We start from the raw sequence: 20,700 nt of genomic DNA, 5'->3' as shown, positions 1-20,700 counted from the left end.
CCCTACCCCGGCATTCATGTTACACACATCTGAAACTGAATAACCAAAAATACCTTATCCTGGAAATAATTTGTTCTGCAAACTGTATTCCTGCTGGGGTTTGCAGTCCTCTGGGAAGGCCTGAGGGTGAAGGGGAAAACCAGGGGGTCCTTCCTTAAAGCCCAGAGCCTTGCACACAGCAGACCTAGTCCAACACTGTTTCTTTGCGCTTATTGCTAAAACCCTGGGCAGATGACTGTGCATAAAACTGGCATCTAAAGGGGTGCCTGGGTGGCTCAGTGGGTTAAACCTCTGCCTTAGGCTCAGGTCATGATCTCAGGGTCCTGGGATCGAGCCCCGCATCGGGCTCTCTGCTCGGCGGCGAGCCTGCTTCCCTTTCTCTCTGCCTACTTGTGATCTTTATCAAGTAAATAAATAAAATCTTTAAAAAACCAAAAAACCCCAAAAAACTGGCATCTAAGGTTCAGGAACATCATCTGGACTCTTACAATTTATTGCAAATATATTTATCAGGAAAATTAGATTTTGATAATGACCTCCAATCCACTTTCAAGGACTTTCTGTCTCTAACTCAGTTCTGATTAGAGATTTGGCTTCTCGTTCTTTTCTCTGGAAGGAGGAGGCCTTCACGGCAACAGGCAGCGCAGGTCCCAGTGAACACGACCTCCCCGCTGTGACAGAGCTGTGTGTAAGGGTGCAGGGTGGAAGGCCCGATGGCAGCGTCCTCTTGGGGAGAGAAAAGAAAGGAAGGAAGGAAAAAGTACTCAGTCTTGTCTCTTTTTGCCCTTCACTGACTCAGTGACCCTGGGCAGGTATCCAGGTATCCAGTCTGCTAGTCTGTGCAGAGGAGGGTCGGTGGCACTTGAGATGGTGCCTGCGGTCTGGCCCGCTTCCCTTCCGAGTCTGGGTTCTTCGCCTTCTGGCTCATTATGTCTGTGGTAGAGCCAGTTCCGGCTAAAGAGGAAATCCCTCAAAATGCCCTCAGTCAGCAGGCATAGAGCGCTGGTGAGAAAGAGTGCTTGGCCCCCTCCTAGAAGTTTTAAGACTGTTTCATCAGGTTGGAAGTCAACTTCCCACCCCCTTTCCTCCTTTAAATGCAGTTTGAAGAATTCTTTTTCAACATTCCCCGGTGGACCTTTTGGTATCATGTGCTGTTTAGAAATAATCCCACAAAGTTGCTTTTGAGACCTGCATCCTAAAACCAAAATAGCTCGTGATACAGCCTCTAAGTCATCATTTATTGATTTACAGAGCACCCACCACATGGCGCAGGGGCTTTACAATACAGCAAACATCACAACAGAACTCACACAGTTAAATACAATCAAGGAGTTACAGAACTAAAAACAGCTGGAATGAAGCAACATTGTGTCAAATTTCAAAGATGCTGGGCGGTGTGGCAGGTACAAAGAAGGTAGTTCCACCAACTGGAGACCAGACGGGCAAAGATAGATACACAGGCAACACTGCCCAAAATGTGATCTGTAGGGGGTGAGTGAGCACACAGAATAAAATTTCACACCCGAGAATGAAGGCCATTGAAGATACCAGGACACCCAAGTGATCAGAGAACTCGTGGCATCGCCTCACAAAGAGACTGCCTTGTGATGACAAGGAAACCAATCCTGAGTGGATTTTAAACTCACAGAAGAGAGGCCAGAAAGCCACTGAGATCATCCGTCCCATTATGAGCACAGACTGAGATCTATAAGCCTTTACAAGAACTTGGAATCAATTTAAGAAACAGCCAACAGTTCTAAAACCCATAAGACTGTGTAGATGTTGTTGATAGTTGGCACAGAGTTGGGGAGAAAAATCCTTTCCTAAAGCAGAGAGGACTCGCCTCACACTAGTGATGAGACACTGGTGGCACAAAAGCCACCTGGATCAGTGCCACCTGAGAGTGGTTGAGTATCAAACATGGAGGTGTCAAGTTCACTGTCAGATGAACACGGGGAAAGGCACGGGAGACGCCCCTGGCAGAGAACAGGCCACACCACCTCCTGAGGCCCGTGTGTCCACATGCAGCACGCCAGGGCGCCAGGTGGAAAGGAGCGCGAAGGGAGGGGCACTGGTTCCTGGCTCGCCCCTTCCACTCCCCTAGATCTAGCCCCAAAACATACACGGTCACACCGAAGTACCTGCATGAAAGTGGCACTTAGGGTTCAGTGAGAGTTGTCCCTGAGTGAGTAGGTCACTGGCTGCTCCCTGAGGACTCAAACCCCAGGTTCGAACCCAACAGACCACGAGCAGGATCACAGCCAAGAGGAGAGCAAAATTCAGACTCCGTTCCGCCTCCTGCAACCATGTGAAGTTTCTGATTTGAGAGTAAAAAGGACTGCATTCAGATCCCAGGAGGCTGTGCAGCACCAGCACTTTGGGGCAACAAGTTTTACAGCCTCTGAGTAAGAAAAGTCACAAAATGAAGTTCTTGAAGAAAATCAGCTCCAAGGGATCAAACACTTTCCACGTTCAGTCATTACACATTGATGGGTCCCTACAATGCTTCAGAGTGCAGAACAGACGGACTCAGAAAAATCACTCTCTGCTGCGTCTACATCCTCAACCATTTTACTTCTGCTGAAAGAAGGACATATGGAGTCGCAGGGATGGGCAACTCGTAGGGACCCTTCACTCTCTGCCAGAGTGTCTCTCCGAGCCCCATAGGCCAGAGACGCGCCGGTCCTCACAGAACCGTGTCCCATTGGGCACTGCTTCCGTTTCTGTCCCTTGCCCGCCAACTACTACACTTCCCAGCCCCAACCTCACACCCAACACAGGGGAACCTGGGCCTGCCGTTCACACCGCACACGGTCACTTCATCACTTCCTGAAGCTGCTTTAGAAGACATGATATGAAGTACACTTATGCTCAAACGTTAATAAAATCCAAGTGCACGGTGTCAGTGACAGAATCGATGTATCAGAGAGCAAAGCATTCACACCCTGGAATGCTTTGAGACCCACATAAGAACCTAGATAGAGCCCAGTACATACACTGCCATGGCCATGGGATTTTCAAGTATTAAGTCTGTTTGCATAAGGAATCAACCTGAGATTTTTCTAAACTGCACTTCTCTGGCATTCAGTATTATAACCTTCATTCAATACAATAAAAGTCAACAACTTGACGATTATTGGAAAAAAATTATATTTTGGAAGAACTCACTACATAAGGTGACAGAATTCCAAAATCAAATTACATGAAAATATACATCGCCATTTCTTTGTACAATAAGTGAGAAAAATCTGCAATATAGAAGAGTAGAGGCAAAGAAACGCGGAGGACCGTGGAGAAGGGGATGGGGGGTCCACAGCATCTGTAAGAGCAAACTCACGAGTTAAGCAGAAAGCCTGCAGCCATGCACACTAATCCATCCAACCTGAACGCCCAGGGACCAACGGGAAGGCAAAAGCCAAACCAAACCAGATTTTGTTCTGTCTGGGGCAAATTTCAGTAAGTTGAATTCTGAACCAACTCTCTGTTGTTCTCAGGGATGACGGAGTTCAAGAGCTCTCAACAGCCAAAATGTGGTATTGTTCCACCCGATCCAAGAGACGGTGCAACCAGAGCACAAAACGACAAGCACCTAGTGATGACCAATGCTCTGAAGTCCTCGTCAAAATCAAGTAGTTGCTTACTAAGTGTTTCAGTACTGGAACTAAATGACTTGATAAACCTTCTGGCAGAGAGAAGAGAGAAAAGCAAAAGGGAGTGTGTCAAAACAAAGAAGATACAAAAGTTTAGTAAGTGAAAAGAGTTTAATGAAGCCTCAATGGTTTAAAGGAAATTAAATGGAAACTTTTAATCCTAATTGTTTTTCATCTGACATGCTTTAAGGAGTCTTTTAAAACTGATAAGAAACAATGAATAGGGAAAGAAAACCTGCTAAAATCTTTGAGAATTTACACGATTCTTGTCCTACTACAAGAGAGCATTATTTGGTACAAGGTGTATTGGTGGATGTACATGAATGGTATATATATTATCCGGATCATGTTGTGCTATGTACAGGTCTTTACAAGTCTTCCTGAAGGCTAAAACAGTTCATGAGAATTCAAACTGCGCAATCCCCTGTAAGTTGGCACTTGTTAGGCTCTTGTCAGCACGGTACTGGCTTGTTCTACTGCAGCCCAGCTCCAGCCAGTGTCCGCCAACTTGTTACAACAGAAGTCCAGCAATAGGTGGGTAGAGTGCAGGAAAACAGTGCCATGTTTCTCAGTTGGAGACCTGCAACGAAACAACAGCATTACATCATGAATTTACAAATCACAAAAGAATCAACCAGTCAGACATTTTTATTTCTGTTCTAGTTTTTCGGAAACAAGCTCTTAATTTCAACTTAAGCTCATTTTTGTGCTCATCCAACATGGCAGCCAGGTAGGGCCATTTTATTTCAGTTTTAAATTATATAAATGAAATTTACATTTTCGTTCAAGTGCTCAATATGGCTGGTGACTACCATGCTGGACGGTACAGAGGTACAGCATTTCTACCTATCGGCACAGATAGCTCTATGGCAATTCCCGACTTTACATCATTTTCAATATCCCAAATGTCTTTCAACTTATATTGAATCTAGAGTCAAACACAGAAATACTTACAAGTCATGTGATTGGGAAATTTATTAAGGATTTAAGGATATTCAGAAAAACAACGTAAGATTGCCACATTTCGGGGCACCTGGGTGGCTCAGTGGGTTAAAGCCTCTGCCTTCAGCTCAGGTCATGATCCCAGCATCCTCAGATCTCTGCTCGGCAGGAAACCTGCTTCCCCGGCTCTCTCTGCCTCTCTACCTACCGGTGATCTCTGTCTGTCAAATAAATAAATAAAATACTAAAATAAAAAAATAAAAAAATAAAAAAGACTGCCACACTTCCCAACTTGTTAAATTTTATCCAACCCCAGAGGTTCAGTCTAAACCCATTTTCTACGTGAGGCTGCCCGCGACAGACCGTCTACTCCAAGTACAGGTACTTCCACTATGCTGCGTCTGGCCAGTCTTTTGCCCTCAGCCAGCCCAGATGTCAAGAACCCCGTCTACCTAAAAACAAACTTCTCTGGTGCAGTGTTCAGAGGTATCACACGAAGGAACTTCCCCCATTTCACAGGGTAACTGAGACAAGGTGACGCCGCTGATAAGGGCAGGGTTTCCTGCTCAAAAACTGAGAAAAATTAGGTCCAAGTTAAGAAAAAAAGTCTATGTTAATGATTGGACTTCCATTCAGAGTTGCTCCTGTTCTACTGTGTGCTCTGAGCACACAGGGCAGCAGAGGGGAAGCAGGGAGGAGAGTGTCGGTCTTCTTCTCTCCGGTCCAGGCGTTCCAGAAACTCACACACCTGTTGTCTGCCAAGCACGCTGCTGGGCACCAAGAACCTGAAGAGAAGGTGGCTGGAGACTCCAAGGACATAATAAGCTCCTAACAAATAAGTCAGGTGTACTCAGAGTTAGGACAAAAATTTAAGTCACACCAGAGTGTGTCTTCCAATGTCCTGAACTAATTTATCAGCACCCAAGTTCAACCATATCACAGCTCTGCTGTGGACAGAAACCAAGCAGCGGGCCTGTCCATGCATGGCCCTGCATATGCCCATTTCCCTGACTTGGGCACAAAAATAGCGCCTGCGAGGCAGGACGATTGCTCAATTTCCTTCCAAAGGGGCTGTGCCAGCTGACACGTTCAGCCCTGGCAAAGCTGGCAGTGCACCAGAAACGCGCGTATCACCGTCCCCAGAAGCGGGATCTTCCACTGGCACAAAGACACACAAAGTGTGCAGATGTTCTGTTGGAAGACGGAAAGACGTTACTGAAATGAAGAAACACCATCACAGAACAGGCGTCATGTAGTTTTTAGGTGATGTTACTTGAATGCTTTCCCAAGGACTCGATCAACCACACCCAAACTACTCCCTGGCCATTTAACCTCTCAGGGCTGAAGGAGAGCTGGGGACAGAGACTCTAATCATTCCCCGAGGACATGAACACAAAATTTCAGGGCTCTGAAACAGTCATTTTTTTTTTTTTAAAAGATTTTATTTATTTATTCGACAGAGAGAAATCACAAGTAGGCAGAGAGGCAGGCAGAGAGAGGCAGGCAGAGAGAGAGAGAGGAGGAAGCAGGCTCCCCGCAGAGAGCCCGATGCGGGACTCGATCCCAGGACCCCGAGATCATGACCCGAGCCGAAGGCAGCGGCCCAACCACTGCGCCACCCAGGCGCCCTGAAACAGTCATTTTAAACGGTCTCTTTGTAAGGTTTTAAAAAGAAAATACTCCAGAGGGGACTGACTGCTCAAAGTCATTAAACACCTAAAATCAAGCAACCCAGCTTTAAATAGCATTAACTTTTTCAGCAGGAACAGAAAAATCCATTTTCCCCTCATGAACAAAAGGTTCAGTACCGAAAAAGCAAGTCTGTCGGCTTTTCTCTAAAAAGATAAATGTGAGACTCGCTCTCCTGGCCACACCCTGTCCATTTAAACAGATGCTGCTGACCTCCGACGTCACTGACAAAAGTTGTGCATTGTCCTATCTCCAACCGCATCGGCCTGTTACTAAAATCACACACATTTTATATTAATTGAAATTCTTTCAATTGTATGTCTTTATGAAATAACTTTATTTTTTTTTATCTCAAAACTTCGTATTAGTCCCTATTTTTAATCTACAAATCTGAAGATGGTTTCCCTCTACAGGACATTGGTACCTTGGTCTATTTATTTCTAAAACTAGAATCAAATGAATTTCCTATGCGGCTACACAACTTAATTATTTTTTAAGTCTAAAAAAATACAAATCAGGCGAGCATGCTTCCAAATAAAAACCACTTTTGATGTTAAGGATAATAGTACAAGGAATTCCACACTCTGGAATAAATGTTCCAGTAATCTCAACCATTCTCCACCGAGAGCAGTCCCTGTGTGGGGGGAGCTTCCCACTACCTTCCATACAGAGGACCCCGGTGCCCCTCTGCTTCCTGCCAGGGCCCTCGTGACCACCCAAAGCCTCTTCCTTTCTGAGGCCCAAAGTACCTCACACAGTCTGGCTCCCCTCCTGTGACCAGCCAGCCCACAGGTTTCTGTTTCTTCCTTCTGCCCCGACACGTGGCCCTTCTACATGAACGTCCTGTCTACTCTAGGGCCTTCCCATCTCAGCAGGACCCTCCCGTGGCAGCCATATGCCATATATGCCACACTCTCCCAAGACAACACCACCTGTGCAAATGGAAGGAAAGGAACCAATATTCATTCACAAGAACGGACATGTGCTCAGGCCAGCTGTTCTTGGTGTCAGCTCCCATTTCAAAATACAAACCTTCATCCTTAATGATATGCCACTGTTAAAAAGCTGACTGTTCTCACACCGATACACATAAATCATATTGAACTAGCGAAGTATCAGAAAACCATGTTACATTTTTAAAACGTACTCGTCTCTGCCCACATTATTATACGCCCAACACGGACGAGACGTTATTACACACCTGACACAGACGTGACATTATCACATGCCCGATGCTGACGAGATGTTATTACACAACATGGATGAGACGTTATTACACGCCCAACATGGACAGACGTTATTACACGCCCGACACCAATGAGACGCTATTACACAACACGGACAAGATGTTATTACAAGCCTGACACGGATGAGACATTATCACACGCCCGACACGGACGAGACATTATCACACACCTGACACCGACGAGATGTTATTACACAACATCGACGAGACGTTATTACACGCCCGACATGGACAGATGTTATCACACGCCCGACACCAATGAGACGTTATTACACAACATGGATGAGACGTTATTACATGCCCGACACGGATGTAACTTTATCACAAGCCCGACAACGACGAGGCATTATTACACAACATGGACGAGACGTTATTACACGCCCGACACGAATGTGATGTTATTACACACCTGACACCGACGAGACGTTATTACACAACATGGACGAGACGTTATTACATGCCCGACACGGATGAGACTTTATCACAAGCCTGACACCGACGAGACGTTATTACACACCCGACGCCACGCCCGACGCATACGTGAGTGTCGGGAGGAGTCACATCTCTGAAGATGAAGCCACCGTGTGTCAGGGGTTGACCCATCTGGGAACAGAACTGGGGCCATGACAGGACTTACTTTTCCTCACATGGACAAGCTTCCATCTCCAGAGTGTTGTCATGCCAGCTTTGTCCCTGTAGCTGGGAACAGGAGTGAGGACAGAAGAGGGGCAGGATGAAGAGGCAGGCAGGGAGCAGTTGGGCTGAGAAGGTACCAGGGCAGAGCCCTAGCTTGCATGCGTGAGGATGGAAGACACTTCCAGAGGTACTGTCAACAGTGTCAAGTCAAAGAGATTAAGAATCAACACCATGTGAAGCCACTGGGGCCAACACGCTGTCCCCAATGTCCCGGTCAGTTTAGTCTCCTGAGGGGAGGACAGAAGACGAGCCAACTGTTAAGGGGACAAGGCAAAGCCCCTGCTTCCAGTGCACTCCTCCTCCCAAAGTTAAGTGCCACTGCAATCTTTGCGACTTTTGTGTGTTTCCTCAAGTCCCTGCTTTAGGAGAGAGAGCTCTTTACCACAGAGCAAGTACATACTTTTAACTTACATGAACAGCACCTTACTTGACGCTGTTTTTTCTTTTTTGCAAATTATTTTCCTACTCAAGACTATTTCCTGAGATTGAACCACCCAGTGACCTACAGCTAAGCCTGTACCACGCACACAGCCGGCTGCAGGTAGTTCTCCGCTGCATCAGTCCCAGCTGCGCACACTGCTGACGGGCCTCGTGACGACAACACACAGCATGGCCCAACGCCATGGCTCTCCAACGCCAACACGCCTGCACTCTCGCCCGACCTCAAGGACGCCGCTTCCCCAGATCCTCAACAGCACTTGGGTTTCTCGGACATTTTGATTTCTGACAACCCAGTCCATGTGATGCTACCTCCCTGTACCCTCCAAGTTCTGATTACAAACACAGTTATCTTTCACATGCGTAACAATTAGCTTTCTTTAGTACCGAGGCAGGTGATTTTCCTTAGTACCACTTGTTTTCTCACCGATTTGCCCAAGCTGGTGTAGATTCTAGATACAATCCAGAACATCAGGTGGACGGTGATCTTTTCCCAGTCTATTGTTTTTAAAAGTCTACTGTCATAATATTTAAGTTTTCAGTTTTTTTTTTTTAAAGATTTTATTTATTTATTTGACAGAGAGAGATCACAAGTAGGCAGGGAGGCAGGCAGAGAGAGAGAGGAGGAAACAGGCTCCCTGCTGAGCAGAGAGCCCGATGCGGGACTCGATCCCAGGACCCTGAGATCATGACCTGAGCCGAAGGCAGCGGCTTAACCCACTGAGCCACCCAGGCGCCCAAGTTTTCAGTTTTGACACAGATCGGTTTTTTCTCTTTTTCAGGTGTTTCCTGTGCCTAACAAGTCCTTCTCTGCCTTGCAATTCTCCCTTATTTTGTTCTACAATAGCTATGTTTTTCATACTTAATCTGTTGCCTTACCGGAGATGGCTAACAAGGTAAGGCTACCTGCTGGTGGGGGGGGCCATGCTCCAAAAGCCCTGCAGTGGATTGGGCCAAGTGTTTCTTATGCAGGCTTGCGGCCACACAAGAGGTTAGAAAGATGCAACACGGCAGGAGCTGTGATGGCTGGAAGCCTAGGTGAGACGTGGTATGAAACCCACCAAGGACGCAGTCGGCTTGGGCCCATCTCTTACTCCACATGTGGTCTTGACTAACCACTGGAGAGAATACGCACCCCCCACCACTTGTGCTTTTCACTTTCTCTCAAATAAAATCTTTTTTTAAAAATACTGTTTTGGGGCGCCTGGGTGGCTCAGTGGGTTAAAGCCTCTGCCTTCGGCTTGGGTCATGGTCTCAGGGTCCTGGGATCGAGCCCCGCATCGGGCGCTCTGCTCAGCGGGGAGCCTGCTTCCTCCTCTCTCTCTCTCTCTCTGCCTGCCTCTCTGACTACTTCTGATCTGTCAAATAAATAAATAAAAATCTTAAAAAAAAAAATATACTGTTTTAAGCCCGAGGATTTTAGGTAATTTGGAACACAGCGCTAGAGACTACAATAATCCCTCTGGCCTTAAGGCAGAGCAGTGTACAGAGTCTTGCCGTCTGGTGGCTCAGATGTGGTCCCGCTGCTCATCCAAGGGATGGGAGGGAGGGTTCACTCCTCCCCTGTGTCCTCTCTTCCTCCCCTCCTGTACCGGAGGCCATTCAGGTCTTTACGGAGGATGAGGTACAATTACGAAGAAAAAGCGCAATAAGGAGACACATACAACAGGACCCCAGTTCTAGGAGACACCCAAGGAACCAAACTCCTAGACGGGGCCTGACGGAGGGACTGGAGAGCGAGAAAAGCGCTTCCGTCAGGAGGAGGGTCTGTCGTGCACCAGGGCCGGTAAGAAGTGGGAAAAGGGCAAACCCATGTTTTTTAAAAAGTGAAATAACGTCCGCATCAAGTTCTTGAATGGTGATACTTCCATCTGTAGAAAGCACACGTCGTGGATCTGGACGGAGATTTTTTAGAACAATTTTATTTTAAATTTTTTTACTTTTTTTTTTTTTTTAAGATTTTATTTATTTGACCGAGAGAGAGAAATCACAAGTAGGAAGAGAGGCAGGCAGAGAGAGAGATGGGGGAGGAAGCAGGATCCCTGCAGAGCAGAGAGCCCGATGCAGGGCTTGATCCCAGGACCCTGGGATCATGACCTGAGCCAAAGGCAGAGGCTTTAACCCACTGAGCCACCCAGGCACCCTTTTAGAACAATTTTAAATCTATTTTTGCTTCACCGCAGGATTTATATTTCACATCTGCAGTCTATGGTGCTGACGGAAGCTGCCGAGGACACGCAGAAACCGCACGGTGATGAGTCACCAAGAGAACCAGACTTTATGAAGAGCCTGAGGGGCAAGCCCACCTGGCCAGGCCTGCGGCCATGCCCCAGGTTCCTGTGATGTAGCCTCCCGCGGGACCCTGACAGAAGGACTAAGGGCACATGAGGGTCTTGCAGGCACCTGAGTCCAGCGTACCAGCGCCATGTGTTGCGGGGGTGGGCGGGGGGCGCCACAGACCTGCTTTTAGAAGGCCTGAGTTGGGGCGCCTGGGGGCGCTCAGTGGGTTAAGCCTCTGCCTTCTGCTCAGGTCATGATCTCAGGGTCCTGGGATCGAGTCCCACATTGGGCTCTCTCCTCAGTGGGGAGCCTGCTTCCCCCCCACCCCCCTGCCTGCCTCTCTACCTACTTGTGATCTGGTCTGTCAAATAAATAAATAAATAAATAAATAAATAAATAAGTAATCTTTAGAAGGCCTGAGTTAAGTCATGGATTTTGATGCAAATTTTTTAAAGTCCAATTTTCAAATGGTTTCACTCTCCGTTAATCCAGAGATGACTGGGCTCAGGTGCTCACCGTGGGAACGTGGTAACAACAAGAGTAAAAGAACACTCATCCGTGACTGTGAGTTAGGGCCCTGAGCACTGTGAGGGGCGGGGGGAGCATCTGTTGGAAGGGCAACTGCTTCATGAGAGGAGGAGGCCGAGACGGGCCTCGTCCCAGCACGTGGCAGAACGAGGAGACGTGTGCCAGGGCCCAGGTGTGGAAACTAGCTCCCTCCCGCCACACTCAAACACTCCCCGAGTGACGGGAAGATGCATCCCAGCGAGAGGAGAGCTACAGGAACAAAGGGGGAAACAACTAGGACTGTCTGACACACAACAGAGCTGGGGACTTGCATGCTGGTCGGGCAGGTCCGCATTAATATGCGTTGATCAGTGTTTCCCAAGGAACGTCGGTCGCTGCCCAGGGGTGAGCCAAACAGTCCTTCTGGTGAGCTTTGAACTGATAAGATACTAACTCCTTCATTCAGTTCTTACCAACGTAAGACACACACATTTCAAGCATGATCCTTTTTACACAAAATCCTGAGCTTAAATAGTAACTACAGTGATCATTCACACAACTGGTTTACTAACTTTCTTTAAAATTCTGCTCTATCAAGGACTCTGGCTGCCAGGCCCTCTGCGGCGACACAGAGCCATCACAATGCACCCGGTGGACAGGCAACACCCGAGGGTGTTCTGCTACTGGCCTGTGTCGGTCAAGATTTCCCATCACTGCTTCCTTCCTCTCTCATGGAGGCTCTCGGTCCAGTGCCCTCAACCACAGTGTATCATATTTTCACTTAACCTGTTCTAGACCATCAGGTATTTTGAATCAACATTATTTCCTGCCTCCATCTTTCTGATGAATGGACTTCACTCTTGGTAAGTATGAACACATGTGTGTGGTTTTTTTTTTAAAGATTTATTTATTTATTTGACACAGAGACAGAGATCACAAGTAGGCAGAGAGGCAGGCAGAGAGAGAGGGGTAAAAGGCTCCCCACTGAGCAGAGAGCCTGATGCAGGGCTCGATCCCAGGACCCTGGGATTATGACCTGAGCTGAAGGCAGAGGCTTAACCCACTGAGCCACCCAGGCGCCCAAACACCTGTGTGTTGTGAACGGATATAAACTAACGGTAATTCCACTAGCAAAGGAAAGTATAAAATTCCTTACAAAATTTGTCTGTGGCCCCTCATTAGTATGTATATTTAACTAATTCGAAATATACTATCAAGGTAAATATAATAAAATTCTTGGTTATTTCTTAAATCTATTAAGTAGTTTAAGAGATGGAATCGCGCGTGTACTTGGGCTTCAGTATCTGCAGTTCTGTCGCTGTCCAGCCCGTCTCTGACTGGGAGACCGTGTGGGAAGAGTCCCTTAGGATGTGGCCACACGCACGCAAGCACCAATGCAAAGATCAGGGAGAACGACCGGCATGGTGGGGCATACAGGACAAGCACCTGGATGAAGGACCGGCAGGAACACCCAAAGTCCCCGCAGACCGAGACATGGTCCAAGAAGAACAGTGGGAAGCAGGGACCATGTAGTAGATGGGAGGGAAGGGTGAGGTAAGGACACGAGGACAGGATTACTAACAAAGCGTAAGCAGGCGGGACAAGGACAAGCTACTGAAAAGCAGTGTGAAGGCAACAGGTCACTGCTATCCTCGGTCGCAACAGAAAGCAGGGCTGATCAGCGTTTCCGGTTATTATGAGGAGACCAGAAACCAGGGATCTCAAACACGGAAACAGGACAAGTGGTAGGCAGACTCAGTCTTTCTTCTAATTTGTACTTTGCATTTGATATAGTCATTATAGAAATAATAAAAATTAAAACAACATGAAGCTAGTTTAGGAGTAAGACAGGCCAACTCACAGAACACATTCAGGTCCGAAACAGATGAACACACCTGGAAATGGAATTACCTAGGACAACGGACCCTGAGTGTCAGGGGTGACAGAACCTGCCAACAATGGACGTGGCCCACGGTTTCTGCCCGGGGTGCGGACACAGCCACGCCCTGCATGCCCAGCAATTCCAGGGCTTCAACACAGATACCAACGGGAAAACCGTATAACCTTCACCAGACAAGATGCAACGCGAATCTTCTGGTGTTATATAAGAAGCTATAACACAAAACCTAGCTCTGTGCAGGAGAGTTCTAATACCTCTGCATTAAGATTAAGGATCTCCGTTCATCAGGGCGTCTGGGTGGCTCGGTTGAGTGTGCTTCTGGACGTCGGCTTGGGTCATGAGCTCAGGGTCATGATGAGCCTTGTGTCGGGCTCCGTGCACAGTGCCGTCTGCTTGAGACTCTCTCTCCCTCTCCCTCAGCCCCTCCGCTGGCTTCTGTGCACACACACTCTCTCTCTCTCAAAAAATCTGTTCATCCGGAGGTTCCACAAAGAAAGGGAACTGACCAGGGAACAAGTCCAGAGCTAACAGAACAGCCCAAAGAACAGGAATTTCGCAAACAGCCAAACACATGAAACGACAGTCAGCAGCGCCGGCCACACCCATCAGAGCAAGGGCTCACCCACCCGCTTCCATATGGAAAACTTCAGAGAATGCAGGGGCAGCTCTGGAGTAAATGGGAACATTATCCTTGTGAAAAGGAGTGAAAATAGATGCAGAACTCTGGTGACAACTTGGCATTATCCACTCAAAGTGATGTGCACAGACCCGAACTCAGTAACCCCACCCCCACACACACAGCCAGAGAGCTCTCCTCACGAATGTGCACCAAGAAACAAGCCAGCCACACCCGCTCTGGCAGGGACACAAAGCAGACATAGGGCTGACAGACCTCTCCCCACACCGGAAGACAACTGCAGTCAGCAGCGAGGGCAAGATGGTGACTCAGCGACTGAGGTCTCACATGACAGTGACAACAGTTGGTACAACCAGACCCAACACAGGCCAGTGACAGGACAAGTCTGGGAGCAGTGCATGGCAGCTCCATGCACGGCGTTCAGAGGCCGGGGGCACACTCTTTAGGACGGACCAACCGGATGAAGGGACAGCGGAAAACCGTGGTAAGCCCAGACTGGGCATGGGAGAGGAGGCTGGGGCAGAGGGGAACGTGGGGTAAAACAGGCGGCAGGTCCAGCATGACTCATGATCCTTTACATGCTCCAAGTCCTAAATAATTTTATCACCCCAACATTTAAAAAAAAAAAAAAAAAGGAAGAAAAGAAACCAAATAACTAAAATGTCACATATTTGGTCAGTGGTCCCCACCGTGTCCCCATCTATCCTAGACTCCATACTGGGTGCAATAAAAGCCTCTGGACACGGTGTACAACCTGAGAGAGTGTATGACACGAGAGAGAACTGTCCTACTGGCCCTAATAGTAATAAACAGGGAGATAAAGACCAATGAAAACATGGAAACTAGCAGCGTCTGGGTGGCTCAGTCAGTTAAGCATCTGCCTTCGGCTCAGGTCATGATCCCACGGTCCTGGGATCAAGTCCCCCATTGGGATCCCTGCTCAACTGGGAGTCCGCTTCTCCTTCTGCCTCTGCTCACTTGCTCTCTTTCTCTCTCTCTGCCTGTCTCTCAAATAAATGAATAAAAGCTTAAAAAAAAAAAAAATTAAGAACAACATGGAAGATGATGTTTAATGGTCTTGCCAGTTCATTACAAAATATAATCTTCCTTTAAAAAAAATTAGGAAATGAAAATTCACATCATCCTTTGCTATAAACCACACAGAAATAGGCACTTTCGTCTCTCACTGTCAGTGAAAAAACAGAGATCACGACCCCACGCCAGCCCGTGTAACACAACTACCTAGATGAAGACGCGGAGTCTGTTGGAGCAAAACGCAATGGGCTACACGGTTTCTGTTGAGAAAACAACAACAGACCACTGGACACTCCCGCTAAAAAATGAAGCTAGTGAAATCAGGCAATTCAAATATCCAAATCACACAATTCCCAAAAAACGTATATGCCATTTATCACAAGGCAAAGAGTAGGATTTTAAAATGAACTCACCCTGAAATAATGAAGTTATAGCTGTTGAACAAATGTCACTCGAAAGCTGTCTCTTGGCTTTTTCTTACACAGCGGGCAACTTTCCTTTTGAATTCTCCATTTCTGTCTTCCCTCCACTCTTTCTGTAGATACAAAAGTAACATGAAGTGACTTTATCCAAGCTCTTCTTAAAATCTCAAATACAACTTTTAATTCTGAATGTTATCACTTTGGCAACATGCACATTTTTAAAACGCTGAAAAGCTGGTAAGTCGGAAAAAGCAGTCAAATACTTTTGCAGACTCTGCTGCGACCTAAGAGCAGAAATCACTCACGCAAGTCACCTGTGCAGGTGCGGTTCTCCTAAAGAAAGAACTCCATGAAGAACACAGACGGTTCTCATTACTGGAAAAGGCGGTCTTGCCTTACACATTAGCTCTTCAGGCCCTGGGAAGGGCTGCGGGCTCCCTCCGGAGGCTCCAGAAATTCGAGCCAACACGAAAAGCAAAATTTCTTCCAGAAGACCAAAAGCAGATGGCAGAAGCATGAAGCATGCAGCAGAGGACAGAGGTCTCTGTGGAACCAGTGCAAGGAGGGGCAGGGCCGACCGAGCAGCAGGCAGAGTTTAGACTGTCACTGAGATGCAGGACTGGACACAGAGGCCCAGCTCCACAGTTTGGCGTTTTCCTCCCACCCACATCCAAAAGTCAAAGGCTCTCCTGAAACGGTGACCACCGTTACGACGCACAGATGCGCGCATATATGAAGAGCTCTCAACACAGGGCCACTAGTGGGGAGCAGAGGACGGAACTGCCTCTCAGCCTGGGGCTCAGGCAGGCTCGGGCCCTCACACCTGAGCCGAGCAGGCGCTCTGTGCGTGCACGTGCTCTCCTGGACCTGTGTGTCCGGTCGTCTGGGGTCACGCGCACAGCACTGTGCGGAAAGCCCACAGGTTCTGGCGCAGTCTTCAAAATACAGAAGAAACACAAAAGAAAACAATGGCCTCAGAGAATGACCAGAATATAACTTGGAAAATTTTAATTAGAACTCCCACGAGATAGACCTATTAACTTCGTCAAACAGCGACAAGATTTTATGAAAAAAAAAATCAATGCAGAAAAGAAAAAGCTACTTCAAATTAAGAGTAACAGTGCCAAAATGAGCATCCACCAGGGACTAGAGTCAGCAGCCGTGGAGGTGAAACCGAACACAAGAGTCAGTGTAGGCAACAACTGCGCACCAGAGAAGCAGCGAGAACCACTCCAATAAGAACTTGATGAAAGACAAGAGGAGAGAACGCTGCACACGAGCTCAAGCCCTGCAAGTACACACTGACCCCAGGAGGCCCCCCCACCACCCAGCCGCAGCTACAGCCCCTGTGGGCTCACCTGTCTCCCAGTCGACCCCGGGCTGTCCAGGAGCAGACAGTCCCCCATAGGATGTAGCAGCAGGTCAACAGCATCCTCAGACCACACTGCTGGCTGAGTCGCTCGCCCTGCGGGCACGTGACCCTGTCACACCCTCACAAGTAGGGCGCGTGCGCAGGACACCAAGGTACTGAGAGCCCCACAGTCCCACGACTTTCATCACAGTGCACCATCCTAACTGCCCTATTTCATTACCAGTTACGGCTGTAAACCTCTCACTGAGCCCAACTCATAAACTAGACTTCATCCTGTGTATGTACCTACAGAAGAAATCCTAATGCAGATAGGGTTGGTACCTATCACTGCTTTCAGGCATCCGCCAGGGGTCTTGGAACACACCCCTCACAGAGAAGGGGGGATACTGTACAGAAATGAAAATATCTTAAACTCTACACAACAACATGAAATTCCAAAGACCAAGAATCAGAATAGAATCTGAAGGGAACAGGGAAAACAGAGGAAGAAAGAAAAGCACCCATAATCAGCGACACATCAACTTCCTCGTCAGCAACAATAAATGTGAAAAGATGAATTCTGGAGAAATCTGCACTCCTCCTCCAGAATTCTACAAACTGTCACTTAAGGCTAAGGGCAGGATAAAACCCTTCCAGACAGGTAAGGACCCAGGTCTTCATTCCCACCCAGCCTTCCTGAAGCACGACTCTCAGATGAGGTACAAAAACAGGAAGAAGTCAACCCAGAAAAAGGAACTGGGATCTGGGAAACAGAAGAGCAGGAAGGGCAAGTCCAAGGAAGGCAGCTGCGCAGCAGCTGAGCCGACCTAACCCAGAGCCCACGGATGGAGGAGTCCAGGAGAGGGATCACCAAGAAAAATGCAGGTTTCCTGGAGTAGCTTTCGCTGACTGAGAGGTCAGAAAAACAAACAGAAAACCTATGAAAATATGGCAAGGTGTACAATGCAAACATGAAAGGTAAATGAAACCGTGGCTTAACTAGGGGACGACTGACTGGTTATTTCAGCAAGGGCAGCAACGGCTTTCTAGCGACAACCGGAACGGTGCTGCACAGCCCATGGTGTGCAGATCTGAGTCCCATCTGCACGGCTCAGCTCCACACAGCATCAGGCCAGGACGGCCCTTCCTCAGGAGGCCTATGGTTCCAGGACCCAACTGCCTGGAAGATGAAGTGACTTCTGCAGTCATTCATCAGATACTTGCTCTGAATTTATCCTTAACTTTAACCTTCATGAAGATTAAGATACAGTTTGTCAGTTCTGATGTTACTGCAAAGAGGTATAGCTGATCACGAATCAAAGTGAACAAAAATTAGTTCTCACTCAAAATGATGACCAGGATTCCTTCTCCCTCACACGTCTCTGACAGTGATCAGACTGACATTCCACTAAATAAGAGGCTAGGATGGCATTCTGTCAATTTTTTACTTCAATTTGATCACTAAATTAAAAAATCAAAGGCATACATTTAAAAAGAGTTTATCGAACTAGTGTTTTCCCACATAGACTAAATACGAACTCACCCCAGGGTTAGTCACCCATGTAACAGGCTACTAGCAAAGTGAATTTCATCTCCTGGCTTTGATACATACTAACAAAAGTTCTAAGAATGAGAATTAGAATGAAAGGCTTTTCAAAGGAGAAGAGAAGGCTGAGGCACTAGACTACTAGTAAAGAAGACTAATAAAACATGAACACAAGGGGCGCCTGGGTGGTTCAGTGGGTTAAACCTGTGCCTTCGGATCAGGATCTCAGGGTCCTGGGATCCAGCCCAGCTCTTTGCTCAGCGGGGAGCCCGCTTCCCCCCCTCTCTCTGCCTGCCTCTCTGCCTACTTGTGATCTCTGTCAAATAAATAAAATCTTAGAAAAAACAAAACAAAACAAAAAAACCCTACAAGAACACAAAATGAAATGAAATGCGGGTTTCCCAGATTCTGGATTTAAAAAAAAAGAAAACAAAAACCCAGATACAAGGAACAATACTGGAGCACACACCTGTGCATGCGACAGTATTATTGGAGGCAGACTTGTGCTGTGGTTACAAGGAAGGATGTCTGCACTCTCAGAAGAGGCCACAGCAGTACGCACACGTGGAGAGCCAGGGCATCGACAGACTCATCAAACAGGTTAGGGGAAAACAACATCTCCATAACCAGCGAATCTCAGGGGAAGAGTGTTTATAGCTATGAAAGACAGGTTCCTCATTCCTAAAAGATGAGGTTCAAGTACTTAGGGGTAAAGATCAGTTACATCTATAACTATTTTTGTGCAGATTGAGGAGAAACTTAACTGTATGTAAATCGATCTGCAGATACATACATACACACACACACACACACACTCGTCATCAAGTGTAGGGGAAGGGGAGGAGAGATTCGGGCATGACCACCTTACCGCAGCATCAACGTTAGCAGGTGAGTCTCCATTAGGGTCTGCCAGCATTGAAATGACACTAATCATGATGGTTTCCACAGTGTGAATAGGGAGCCAGCGTTCCTCTGGCTTTTCATAACCGTATTTATCTTCCCCGGGCTCATGAAGAATGGAAATGCATACATCACCATTTTTATCAACTGCAAAATTAGAGAGTAACAGTACTGTTTAAAGTATTTAAAATAACAAAACAAAAAAAAGTATTTAAAATAACATGGTTAGGGCGCCTGGGTGGCTCAGTGGGTTAAGCGGCTGCCTTCGGCTCAAGTCATGATCTCAGGGTCCTGGGATCGAGTCCCGCATCGGGCTCTCTGCTCAGCAGGGAGTCTGCTTCCTCCTCTCTCTCTCTGCCTGCCTCTCTGCCTACTTGTGATCTCTCTCTGTCAAATAAATAAGTAAAATCTTTAAAATAAAATAAAATAAAATGGTTACACATAAAGTACCTATTACAGACGTGGCCCTGGCTCCCGCAGTCCTTTATAAAACACTGAATATATACAGAAGACGATTTCCAAAATGGACCCCGTTCACCTTTCAGGAAGACCGCAGGTTTTACCAAACAGGATGCACGTGTCGGAGCCAACAGACACAGACATGGTGTTTCCCACTCGTGCAGGACTCCCTAGACAGCTGGCCCACCGACGGAATCTAGCATTTACACGCAGTGAAGACAATGAACCTGCTCTTTGTACATAAAGTGCACCATCCAAACACCAGAACCGAGTCTCTGTGTTAATGATGGCCTAGACTCCCCACTAACGGATCTACATGGGCAACAGTCAAACATTCTGAGACTCTCCTAAGAAAACAATGACAAGTAACCTCATAATGTACTTTTCAAATCACAGAAAGGCAAACTTACATTTTCAGGGAAAGAAGTGCACTCAAATTTACAAAAGGAACATGTCATATTGCTAGTGAAAATACATCAACATAAATGAAATTCATGAGGCATCTTTTCCATAAAACTAGGATTTAAAATCCAAGTCATAAATTAATTGTTGGTCAAAACAAAGGTGAGTTTCAACTCCACCAGCTCACTTTAATCACACAGACACTCCTTATTGCTCAAACTACCAGAATCGACACAAATCTCTTATGGTGAAGTTTGCTCTACTGCAAAATACAAAATAATAGTACAATAAAGTATGCTTACTTAGAAAATATAAGAGAAGACAGAAAAGTAAAGAAATTTTGGTGTAAAAAATGTCAATCAAATATCCAAATCCCATAAATCATCAATGGCAATATGTACGTCTGTTTCATTCCAAACTTCCTACCTAAAGGTCTAAGAGATTTTTAAAACATTTTATGTAATTATTTGGCAGAGAGAGAGCAAATGAGAGAGCATGCACAAGCAGGGGGAGAGGCAGGCAGAGGGAGAAGCAGGCTCCCTGCAGAGCTCCATCCCAGGATGCTGGGAGCATGACCGGAGCTGAAAGCAGACCTCCAGC

At 47.0% G+C, this 20,700-nt stretch overlaps 1 protein-coding gene across 1 annotated transcript in view; it reads right to left on the bottom strand.

Moving 5' to 3' along the window:
- Window positions 1-1,217: 1,217 nt before the first annotated feature.
- The window catches only part of UBE2G1 (ubiquitin conjugating enzyme E2 G1), a 98,078-nt gene continuing 78,595 nt past the window's right edge, over window positions 1,218-20,700 (bottom strand). Inside the window, 3 exon segments of the mRNA XM_059378600.1 lie at window positions 1,218-4,230; window positions 15,434-15,555; window positions 19,208-19,386. Coding sequence (XP_059234583.1) covers window positions 15,469-15,555; window positions 19,208-19,386 — 266 coding nt within the window. The 3' untranslated portion in view covers window positions 1,218-4,230; window positions 15,434-15,468.

Source organism: Mustela nigripes, chromosome 16 (genome assembly GCF_022355385.1).
Source record: "Mustela nigripes isolate SB6536 chromosome 16, MUSNIG.SB6536, whole genome shotgun sequence".
Taxonomy (NCBI): Eukaryota; Metazoa; Chordata; class Mammalia; order Carnivora; family Mustelidae; genus Mustela; species Mustela nigripes.
The sequence above is the reverse complement of the archived record's forward strand: the minus strand, read 5'-3'. Positions and strand labels throughout refer to the sequence as shown.